General features: G+C 40.4%; 1 protein-coding gene across 1 annotated transcript in view; it reads right to left on the bottom strand.

Annotated features, from left to right (window-relative positions):
* Window positions 1–2,099: 2,099 nt before the first annotated feature.
* Window positions 2,100–12,746, bottom strand: part of LOC115084998 (cadherin-9-like) — a 542,803-nt gene continuing 532,156 nt past the window's right edge. Inside the window, exons 10-12 of the mRNA XM_029590504.1 lie at window positions 5,709–5,826; window positions 5,370–5,621; window positions 2,100–3,002 (exon numbers count right to left, since the gene is read on the bottom strand). Coding sequence (XP_029446364.1) covers window positions 2,512–3,002; window positions 5,370–5,621; window positions 5,709–5,826 — 861 coding nt within the window. The 3' untranslated portion in view covers window positions 2,100–2,511. The remainder of the gene's footprint in view (window positions 3,003–5,369; window positions 5,622–5,708; window positions 5,827–12,746) is intronic.

Genomic DNA, 12,746 nt, shown 5'->3' with positions numbered 1-12,746 from the left:
ATGTGAATTTATACTTTCAAACAAATCTATCAGATTGGTAAGGAAAGACATCCTTTTGCTAAACTCATGTTGGAGCTCCTTCATTAAACCATGTCTATCCATATGCACAGTAATTTTGTTTTTTAGAACAGCTTCTACCATTTTGGCCAACACTGATGTCAAGTTCACTGGTCTATAATTTCTCAGATCACCACTGGATCCCATCATAAACATTGTCTTAGTTTAAAACATACATTTTCAATTATTCTTTAATTAGACATGAGTCAGATAAACTAAGCATTTTTTCGATAGACACAGGCAGGGTAATTAAAAAAAAAACTTCTGCAGATAAAGCAGTGCTTCACACACAGAAATAACCTTTTACAAAATTGTTCATCTGATATACAAGTAAATTTATGCACATATGCCCTGTTTATACATAAGTTTACCTGGACTGAAATGAAGCATTCCTGAGAATGGGGCTGGGATAAGGTTTTTCACGTATGAACATACTTTTTGATTTTATAAAGTATGTGCATTAGATTTCCTGAGAAATTTGTGCTGAGGTTTTAGCAGCTTATATGTGTGGGGGTTGTTTTTGTGGGACATTTTTCAAAGCAGACTTATGCACACATGTCTGCTAAGAAAATGAGTATAACTTACATTTTTGCCAGCTGACATAGGTGCAATGGTACACAATTATCTGCCAAAATGGGAAAATCTAATTAGAACATTTGGCACCTTGTCTTGATTTAATAATATTATTGAAAGTAAGAAACACGACTACACTAACACTCTACTCAAGATACGCCAGTGCTTTTCAACCCTTTCCTAGAGGCACACCTAACCAGTCGGGTTTTCAGGATATCCATAATGAATATGCATGAGATAGATTTGTATACATTGGAGACCCAGGGTGTGCAAATTCTCTCTCATGCATATTCATTGTAGCAATCCTGAAAACCCAACTGGTTAGATGTGCCTCCTGGAGAGGGTTGGGAAACACTGAGATATATGAAAATGTAATAGGCAGTTTATCACATTTGCAGACTTACCAAAGTAGATCTTCAGACATTTCTTGACACTACTGAATGTGAAGCATTAATCTGCTCCTAAGGGTAGGAGCTAGCAGGGATGTGCAGAGCAAAATTTTATGTTCATATTTCTTATGTCCGAAAGGGGGTCCCACTTGCGGCCAATATGGACATAAAAAAAATCCAATGAGTTGGGTATATGTACATATGTGCAAAAACAAAATTTAAACCCCCTCACCCTCCTTAATCCCCCCCCCAGACTTACCACAACTCCCTGGTGATCGAGCGAGGAGTGAGGACGTCATTTCTGCAATCCTTGGCGAGAAGCATGTGACGTCGGCGGCACGTCGAGTGACGCGGCGTCACGTGATTCCCGGCGAGTTCGCGCCGACGTCCGGCGCGAACTCGCCGGGAATCACGTGACGCCGCGTCACTCGACGTGCCGCCGACGTCACATGCTTCTCGCCAAGGATTGCAGAAATGGCGTCCTCACTCCTCGCTCCATCACCAGGGAGTTGTGGTAAGTCGGGGGGGGGGGGGATTAAGGAGGGTGAGGGGGTTTATATTTTTATTTTGGCTCAACAATCGCGATTTCCCACATATCGAACATATCTATGTTCGATATGTGGGAAATCCGATCGTTTATGTTGAATCAATTTTTTAAGTTAAAAAAAAATATGAGTTGCGTTTTACTAATGCGGTCAATCCGAATGCACACCCCTAGGAGCTAGTACTGCTAGAAAAGGAAGAAACAAAATAGCAAAGCATGCTGCTCTCAGCGAGCTGCTAAAAAAAAGAAAAGGAGGGGAATATAAATGGCATTGTTTTGAAATGCTGCATTTCACTCCACTATTTGTCTCTCCGAAGCAGACTGTATGGAGGGTTTTGAAAAATAAATGTAACAAGGTTTACTTTCCTTCGCTTGTTATTCAAGTAAGCTTTTGCCTTTATCTTTAGTAAAAGCAATTTTTGTTTTGTTTTGCAAATACTATTTTATTTCATAAAAATACAAAAATATAAATATACATATAGAAAAATATCATGAATGAACAAACACAAAGACATTTTTAGCTCAATAAATATGGCAGTAATATTCATTCTTGGTTCATAAGTTACTTAATGCTTGCCTTTTTTTTCCCACCACAATTATAATACATTATATATGTACACTTCTCTTTCAGTTCTTGCAATAGGTGATTCAAACCAGGTAAAAACAGAAAAATAGAAAAGAAAAGGTTTTCATATCTTTATTATTAAAGGCACAAAAAGCCTTTCCAGCTTATTTGATATGGTACACCTTCAGAAGATTCTCTTTTCTTTTTTTAGGCAGAAAAGGTGATATGAAATTTTAATACCTAAGCCATTCACGTTCATTTGTGTGAGCTTACAGATCAAGTGAACTGATATGACAACACCTACATTTTGCTGTCAGACAATATAGGTCACTTAATCTAGCAAAACATCATTTCCATCAACATGGACCAAGTCACATTTCTGTTCAACAGTCTCTGTCACTGTCCTCTCCTCCATACATATCTGCAAGCTTTTTGAATCGAGGTCCCCAGTCACTGAGGTAATTATAATCTTGGTTCCCATCAGCGGCAATGGATTCCAGAGAACTAAGGGATTCTGCTATTGAATCATTTCCTTCATATGCATAAGTTGCTAGTGAATCGTAAGGTGGTGCCATTGGGTCTGAATCGTTTTCTTTTAGCCTTCGATGAATAAAATCTTGCACATCAATATTTTCCCATAAAGGTGTGGGTCTCCTAATCTGAAATATAGTTTCTGGGATAATATCTCTTCTAAGCTTGTTGTCTTCTCTTGCTTCTGGATTCCTTAGTGTACCAATGTCAAAAGCCTGTGTGTCTTCTTCCCCACCCCCTTCATCATTATAGGTCACAATGTTGTCTCGGACATCATCCTTAGAAATGATCAAAGGTTCCTTTTTTCTCTGCCTCTTCAATGCGGCAAAGAGCACCACCAAAACTGTAAAAAAAAAAATAAAAATAATTGAAGTTGCAAAGACAATACGTTTTCAGTGCAGGGATATTGCTTTAATACATTTTTCAAATTTGAGCCATTGATTTATATTTTCCATAAACTACAATCCATTGTTTTATTTTGTAAGCTTCTTACAAGGCATGTATTTATACTATGTTTCATTTTATATACAAAAATTACCCACTCACAATACTACTGTCAGTTTTTATACATGTGCATTATAATAACCTATACTTCATATTTTTATATCTTGGGCAATAATTTTCTAGTATAAGTATTCTAGCTCTTATATCATTTATAGGTTCTATTTTCAAAAGGGGTTTTTTTTTCTGTCTGGAATGGAAGGAGGGCATTAAGAGTTCAAATTCAGACATTGTACTTTGCAGTCCTATGATTACATTTTAGGGCTCCACTTCCTCGATCTGTCAGATTTACCATTTCAGACTTTTATAAAGAACAAAATCTAGTATGTCCCTGATACTGGTAGGGCATAAATGTTTTAATCAAGTCTGATACTGGGGCTACTACTCCAATTCAAAAGAAAACACAGTCTTCCTTTGTTCACCTGGTTTATGGGGTGTGCAAAAGAGAGGTTTAACAAATGGCTCCAATTTTTTTTTAGAAAGGATAATTTAGTCCTGTTTTTTTCCTATGGCATGCCTGAGAAGTCTTACTTTTCTTATGGATATTAGACTTGCAGCTCCATTCATACTATGAGGGTAAAAGCAAGGCTAGATCAACCTGTTCTGTAAACCACAGAGATAGCTGATAACCAAATCAAGAATAATAACACTTATAAGTTGAGAAGCATTTTCTAGTTCTGCTCATAGCTCATTTTGCCTCCACTTATAGAGATCAATGGATTGCAAGGACCATGTGTGCACCCAAAGATACATGCTCTTTTATAAAAGTATACACATAGGGCCAGATTTTAAAAGGGTTACGCGCATAAGGTACGCGCGTAACCCTTTTAAAACCCCCCTGCGCGCGCCGAGCCTATTTTGCATAGGCTCTGCGGCATGCCCAAACCCCGGGACACGCATAAGTCCCGGGGCTTGCAAAAAGGGACGGTCGGGGGCGTGTCCAGGGCGTGGTTTCGGATCGGGGGCGTGTGGACGGTCCCGGGGCATGGCCGAGTGCCCCGACACAGCAGCCTGTGTCGGGGCCTGCTGCACTGGTGCGCGTAAGTTACTACTGCCCGGAGGCAGTAGTAACTTTTCAGATAAAGGTAGGGGGGGGTCTAGATAGGGCCGGGGGGGGTGGGTTAGGGAGGGGAAGGTGCGGGGGATGGAGGGAACGGGCAGCGCACGCAAGGCTTGGCACATGCAAGTTGCACAAATGTGCACCCCCTTGCACGCGCCGACCCCAGATTTTATAAGATGCGCGCGGCTAAGCGTGTATCTTATAAAATCCGGTGTACTTTTGTTCGTGCCTGGTGCCCAAACAAAAGTACGCGTGCACGTAGAATTATAAAATCTACCCCATAGGTAATAAAATACAAAAGAGAAAGAGAGAGAGAGAGAGAGAGACTCTTTATATGGACCATTGTAAGGGAGGCACTTGAATTTGGGGTGAGTTTTCAGGAGGTGGGTTGTGGTTTGGGGGTTGGTGTTACAGATACATTCAGAGGTATTCATTACAAAATTGACATCATTAAATAATTTTTTTTACCTTATAAGTGATGAAAAGGAGTTGATTTGTACAATGCAACTAGCAGAGACTACAATGTACAAATCAACTTCTCCTTGTTAGAATTTTCATTGCTTATAAGATCTAAAATTCTCTAATGATATCAATTTTACAATGAATACCTCTGAATGTGTCTGTAACACCACCACCACCACCACCCCCAAACCCCAACCCACCTCCTGAAAACTCACCCTGAATCAAAGTGCTCCCCCTTACAATGGACCATATATTGTGCCTAGTGAAAAGTCTCTCTTTCTCTCTAAAGTTTTCATAGCTCCCACACATATTTGGCTGCATTTGTGTGTACATACAAGGCTTTTAAAATCTACCTCAATATGTAGTTCTTGGTTCCTTGAGTTCAAGGATGGAAAGCAGAGTAACTTTTTTTCAAGGGTATGTAAAAATTCAGTATAATTACTACTTTCACTGATATTCAAGAGTCTTATGAATGATAGATTTAGCATATCAGTCACTCAATCTTTCAACAATATTTCCATTAATATGGACCAAGTCAGAGTTCACTTTACCTGTCCGAAGCACTAGCATCACTGTTATACATATCTGTGAAAAGTTTTATATAAAGTTCTAGTAACTGAGATCAGCATAATCTAGCATACATAGCTTTATAAATTAAATTTGAAGTTTCTCACAAGGATCACTTACTAAGAAGTATAATGAAGCAGAGAAGTATGGCAATTAGAGCCCCAGTGCTGAGGCCAGCAGGAAGGAGCAATGCCTCGGCATTACAAGACTGCATGTTCCCATGGCTATCGCAGGCACATACTCGAATAGTCAGTGTGCCGGTGCTGCTTTGGATGGGGTAATCATTGTCAAATACTATAATTGGTAGGAGATAGGTACTTATTTTGTGGCGATTGTATCCATTCCTTCTTGTCATGATCCCTGCAGTATTATCTAGAATTTAAGAAAAGAATGAAGGTGATCATTGTCTGTATGCATGTATAAAATCAATGAAGAAGCAGATTAACAAGAAATATGTACCTTTATTATCCAAAACTGTAAAGTTTGGGTTTATAGCAAATTCTGGCACCAACTCAAAGAAGAATGTATGTCCCCGAGGAGGTTCATCTTTGTCTACAGCACTTATAGTTTGAATAAGCTAAATAAGTTAAACAACAAAAATTAATGGTTAATATTATCATTCAGAACAATTCAATTTTGCAAATTGCTTAAATGCATGCAAAAAGAGTCTTTTAAAATAACAAAAATGATTGCATAACTCTTAGCTTATTAAAATTTCATTATATCTAATATATTAGTTAAGATCACAAGCTATAAAACCAATTTTAATTATATTGTTACTTTTTCTATTTTTTCTCTCTGTTATTCGAGGATGGGCAAATTATCCTTGAATTGCCTTGGATCTACTACTACTAAAAAACATTTCTATAGCGCTACATGACATACACAGCACTGTACAAATATACAAAAGAACAGTCCATGCTCAATAGAGCTTACAATCTAATAAGACAAACATACAGGACAAGAGACTTGGGGTATTTCATAAAGCAAGACAATGGTTAAAAAGAAAAGAAAGTTAGTTAACGAGACTAAAAGCAGACAATCAGGAGTAAGATTTAAAAGTGGTTTCAAAAAGGTGGGTCTTTAGATGGGATCTTGTTTTATATCATGTCTCTGAATGTTCAGATCTATGTTTCTCTGGGAAAGGATCCCTCAGGGCCAGCTTAGGTTCTCAACCAATGTCTGCAGGCTATTGTGGGCTGAATGTGGATAAAAAAAAATGTAAACTCTAACAAGATGGAAGTACTGTGGGTGAGTAATTCAAAAGCTCAAGATGTGCATAGTCTCCCAAAGTTGGACAGTATGACTCTTAAACTGAAGATCCAATTACATAATTGGGATTATAGTGCATTCGGAAAGTATTCCGATCTCTTCACTTTTTCTACATATTGTTACATTACAGCCTTATTCTAAAATGGATAATATGCAGTTTTCCCTCCTCAGTCTACATACAATACCCATAATGACAAAACAAATTCAGATTTGTAGAAATGTGTGCAAATTAATAAAAAAATAAAAATCTGAAATATCATATTTTCATAAGTATTCAGACCGTTTGCTATTTCACCCAAAGTTGAGCTCAGTTGCATTCTATTTCAATTGATGATCCTTGAGATGTTTCTCCAACTGATTGGACATGATTTGGAAAGGCCTACACCTGTTTATATAAGGTCCCACAGTTGACAATGAATGTCAGAGCAAAATGAAAGCCATGATCTTGAAGGAATTGTCTGTAGACTTCCGGGACAGGATTGTGTCAAGGCACAGATCTGAGGAAGGGTACAAAAAATGTATTGCAGTATTCAAGGTCCTGAATAACAAAGTGGCCTCCATCATTCTTAAATGGAAGAAGTTTGGAACTACCAGGACTCTTCCTAGAGCTGGCCACCTGCCCAAACTGAGAAATCGGGGGAGAAGGGCCTTGGTTAGGGAGATGGAAGAACCTTCCAGAAAGACAACCATCTCTGCAGCACTCCACCAATCAGGCCTTTATGGTAGAGTGACAAGATGGGAGCTACTCCTCAGTAAAAGGTATATAACAGCCTGCTAGGAGTTTGCCAAAAGGCACTTAAAGGACTTTCAGAGCACAAGAAATAAGATTCTCTGGTCTGATGAAACCAAGACTGAATTCTTTGGCCTGCATGGCAAGTTTTATGTCTTGAGGAAACCAGGCACCGCTCAGCGCCTAGCAAAAACCATCCCTATGGTGAAGCATGGTGGTGGCAGCATCATGCTATTAGGTAGTTTTTCAGCTTCGTAACAGGGAGACTAGTCAGGATTGAGGGAAAAATATACAGAGCAAAGGACGTATGAAAACCTGTTCCATAGCACTCTGAACCTCAGACTGGGGTGATAATTCACCTTCAAACAGGATAGCAACCCTAAGCACACAGCCAAGACAATGAAAAAGTGGCTTTGGCACAAGTTTGTGAATGTCCTTAAGTGGCCCAGCCAGAACCCGCTCTTGAACCCGATCAAACATTTCTGGAGAGACCTGAAAATAGCTGTACATCGTAGGGATGTGCAGACAAAAAGTTTATGTTCATAAGTCCATAAGTCGAAAAGGGGGGTCAATTTCGGTCAATATGGACATATGGAGAATTCCATAAGTTGAGTCTATGTCCATACGTGCACCGGTTCCCTAAATAAAAATTTAAACCCCTCACCCTCCTTAATCCCCCCCCAAGACTTACCAAAATTCCCTGGTGGTCCAGCGGGGAGTCAGGAAGCCATTCCTTTATTCCTTTGCGAGGAGCACATGACGTCCGCGTCACGTCGGAGTGACGCGGCCGTCACGTGGTCCACCGCGGTAACACTCCCGGACCCATCGTTGGACACAAACGGAACTTTTGGCCAGCTTGGGGGGGCCTCCTGACCCCCCCAAGCTGGCCAAAAGTTCCATTTGTGTCAAACGAGGGGTCCGGGAGCAGAACAAGCTTGGGGGGGGTCAGGAGCACGTGACGGCCGTGTCACAAGTGACGCGGCCGTCACGTGGTCCACCGCAGTTCCGCTCCCGGACCCCTCGTTGGACACAAACGGAACATTTGGCCAGCTTGTGGGGGCCTCCTGACCTCCCCAAGCTGGCCAAAAGTTCCGTTTGTGTCCAACGAGGGGTCCGGGAGCGGAACCGCGGTGGACCACGTGACCGCCGCGTCACTCCGACGTGACGCGGACGTCACGTCCTCCTCGCAAAGGAATAGAGGAATGGCTTCCTGACTCCCCGCTGGACCACCAGGGAGTTTTGGTAAGTCTTGGGGGGGATTAAGGAGGGTGAGGGGTTTAAATTTTTATTTAGGATCAACGATCGCGATTTCCAACGTATTCAACATAGCTATGTTGAATAAGTTGGAAATCCGATCGTTTTCGCCTCATCACTTTTTTAAGTTAAAAAAAAAAAATAAGTAGCGTTTTACATATAAGTTCAAAACGAATGCACACCCCTAGTACATCGACACTCCCCATCCAACCTGACAGCACTTGAGAGAATCCTCAAATCCAAATGTGCCATGATTGTAGCATCACACCCAATAAAACGAGGCTATAATTGTTGCAAAAGCTGCCTCAACAAACTACTATGTAAAGGGTCTGAATACTTATGAAAATGTGATATTTCAAGATTTTCTTTAAATTAATTTACACAAATTTCTACAAACCCGGTTTTGCTTAGTTATTATGGGATATTGTATGCACATTAAGGAGAGAAAAAATGCATTTTATCCATTTTAGAATAAGGCTGTAGCATAACAAAATGCAGAAAAGTGAAAGGATCTGAATACTTTCTGAATGCAATGTATACTGGACTTACAGTTTGAAAATGATCATTCATATATTAACAGTTGCCAGAAATGCCTTCACCAAGCTTCATCTTGCTTGCCACTTATGGCTGTATTTGGAATACATAGAACTGAAAACAGTGGTGCCTTTGCTGGTCAAATGTGCTATGCTTAGGGGTAGATTTTAAAACGTGCGTGCACCAATTTTATAACATGTGCGGGCGTTACACACGTGGCCGGACCTGTTTGAAAATTTGTGCGGCGCACGCAAGGCCCAGCCATGCACGTAATCCCCAGGATTTACGTGCGCAGGCCTTTGAAAATCTGCCCAGCAGGGTTTTCACAGAAGAGTTTTTAAGCTATAGCAAGTACAGAGTGCTGAGACTTGAGTAGTTACAAGTAACAGAGCCAGTGACAGAATCACTCCAATATTCAGAGATCTATAGGCCCTATTTACTACTACTACTACTACTTAACATTTCTATAGCACTATATGACATACACAGTGCTGTATAAACATTCTTAAAAGACAGTCCATGCTCGATAGACCTTACAATGTAATAAGAAAATCATACAGGACAAAAGAGTTGGGGTATTTACTATGACTTTTTTTTCCCATTCTGTCTATGGAAAAAAGTTCAGAAAATTGTCCTTATATTAGCTATCAATAAATACTCAAATTCATTTAAAAATTTTAATGTTAGTCTTAAGGGCTTGGAACAGGTTAAGTCCGAGATAGTGTATGAATTGCCAAGTTTATTATACTCCACCCAAAGCCTTCAGATCAGCCAGGAGGCTTTGCTGTGCACCTCATCTCTTTTATTTATTAAACTGGGTAGGGTTAGGATGCAAGTTTATTCTTTTGTTTCTCCTCAAGTATGAAATACACTCCGTAGGGAAGCAGGTCAGAAATCAGAATATCTGCAGTTTAGATGTTTAATTAATACCTGCCTTTGGAATATAACTTTTGGTTTTAAATCAGGGTTTGTTTACTATATAGTAATTGAAATTAATTGGTCATAAACTTTTAAGATTTTTGTAATTTATATTTGATAGTGTTGTATATTTTATATTATATCAAATGAACGAGGTGTACCGCTAAAAGTGCAAGGATCCCAATCTTAAGTAAAAGATTCAGTGGTTCATATATTCCCAAACAATTACATTTTGTAATTATCCACTTGTGAAAAGATGAACATTCAGTCCCCCGACACGGACTGAGTTTCACCATTCCGGCTGCGTCGGAAGAGACAGAATCAATGTATTACTGGGGGGTTTCCTCACTCACATATTCAGGCCAATATAATATGGGCACACTAAAAATGTGCGTCCAAACTGGGCATGAGATTTTTAATGCGTGCACAATCACCTCTCCTGGGCACCTGATGCAATAAGCAAATGAGCTGTCATGCTAAAAAGGGACGTGCTAGTGATAAATTGGGCAACCCTAGTAGCCAATGCAAAGAATAGCGCGGAAAGTGGGCACTGAAAAGTCAAAGCCCGTTTCTTAATGCGTGCATGGCGCCTGCAAGGGGGCGCCATGCTATATGCAAATTAGGAGGTCGCGCTAGCAAGGAAGCACTAGGGCTGCTTGCGCTGATAAACTCGGCATCTGTTTTCATTACTGGCAGGTGGCCGGTTATGAAAACGGATGCCGAGTTTACCGGTGTTGGTCTTCGTAACTCGGCGGTCTGCCAGAGTATTTTTTTTTTTACTTAAGAAGTACAGAAAAGCATTTTTTTTTCTGCTTTTCTGTACTTCTTTTACATGCGCTCAGGTATTAACGCCTACTCCAGGCAGGCATTAATACCTGAGAGCTAAATGTGCATCTGAGGCGCACACTTTTTCTTTAATGCGGAGTGAATGAGTAATAGCCTCATTCACATACATTTGCATGTGATGAGCATCATCGCATTTACTCTGCGTCGGATGCGCGTTAAATAGGTGCTAAATCCCCCCTATTGCATTAGGGGGTGGATTAGCGCCTATTTAATCCACGTCCAACTGTGAGTTATACAGTGCACTGGGCTGAGCGCACTGTATTGCATCGGCCCCATAGTGCATCCATGGCATTGGGTGTCCAGGAGATGTGGCTGAGCACGGGTTAGGAAAATAGATGCTCAAATTAGGAATGTCGCATTTTCCCATGACAGCTATTTTACTGGCACAATATGCACACACAATATATATGGCCCACAGCACGAATATTGTGGGTGTTTTTTGTGTGCTTCGAAAGTTTTTTTAATGTCAAGACATTTTTTTTGCATGCTGCTGTTTTCTGTGGTTCTTCCTTTCAAAATGATACTAAGTCGGAGGAACCACAGAAAAACAGGTTTTTTGTTTTTAAGTTTAGCTCTTGACTGCAGGAAGACTTTACATCTGCTCAAGGACAGGAATACAATTTATGGGCTTAAAAGTGCACTTCAGGCTTATGGGGAGTCTTCTATATGGCATTTACATGTGATGAGAGCTATTAGCTATGCTATGTGTTTCAGATTCATTGATCCCCTTATTGCATCGGAGGTTATGGATGAGCTTTCCAAAACACGTGTTTAACTGCTTGTTAAGTTGTGCGCTAGGCTGGGCACACTTTATTGAATTGGCCTGATTGTTTGCTGTTCCTGTAGGCCCCCGTTACAACCATTTTTGAATGCTTCACTCGTTGACTCTATGAGCAACACTGTTGTTGGGTTCTGTCCCTTCCGATGCAGCTGACCGGTGAAAAATGATCCATGTTGGGGGAACCGACATTTGTTCAGTTTTTCACAATTGGATAATAAAAAATAGACTTGCTTGGCAATGTATGAGTGACTGAATCTTTGACTTGTTTGGGATCCTTATGCTTTTAGTGCTGCACCTTGCTTACTGGATATTTATTACTGTATGTACTACTCTTCTCTACCTTTGCTTTGCTGATATTTTATATGATTACATATATCTTTCATGTTTTCCACCCTGCCTTGAGCACTAATCTGCAAATGGGGTTTATACATTGTAAGGTGAATTTTAAAAGCCAGGTGAGGGCCAAAGTTGGGAGATACATGCACAAATCGGGCCGTTGCGTGCTGAGCGGATTTTAAAAGCCGCCCATGCACGCATGTTCTTGGCACTGCACGGACAAATGAAAAGTTCCCTAAAATGGGTGGGGCATGGGTGTGGTCTGAATTTCCCATTGAAATCGGTGTGCAAATTCTACGTGCACAGGCGTGTGCCAGGGATCCCCTGCTGTGAACATTTATTTCTGGCATGGATGACGTGTAAGTTATAAAATAAATAAAATACAACAGGTAGTGGTGTCAGTGGGCATGTCTTTTAAAATCCCACCACTTATGCAGTAAAAGTGGCATTTGCACGCATAAGTGTGTATCCACTTAAAATTGTATGCTCATGTATGCGTGGTGAGTCCATTTTATAATACATGCGTTTACATGTGTGCGCTATGACATGGCGTACATATGTAAACATAAATGTGTTAATTTTTATACTCAGTTTTTAACACAGTTCCTATCAATTTCTCTCTCTCCTAACACTTCACTACCTTTCTCCTTCCCGCAACTTCTGCGCTTGCTGTCACCTGGCCCCCATCCTCTCCTTTTTCCTTTCCTGCTCCACCTCCCCCCCTCCCTGTTATTTGTAATTTCCTCTTCCGCCTTTCCAATGTTGATTGTGAACCGGCATGATATGTCCTATGAATGTCGGTATATTTTAAAAGCATTTAAATAAA

This window comes from Rhinatrema bivittatum, chromosome 2, assembly GCF_901001135.1.
Source record: "Rhinatrema bivittatum chromosome 2, aRhiBiv1.1, whole genome shotgun sequence".
In the NCBI taxonomy this organism is placed as follows: Eukaryota; Metazoa; Chordata; class Amphibia; order Gymnophiona; family Rhinatrematidae; genus Rhinatrema; species Rhinatrema bivittatum.
This window is presented reverse-complemented; position numbering and strand designations above follow the sequence as displayed.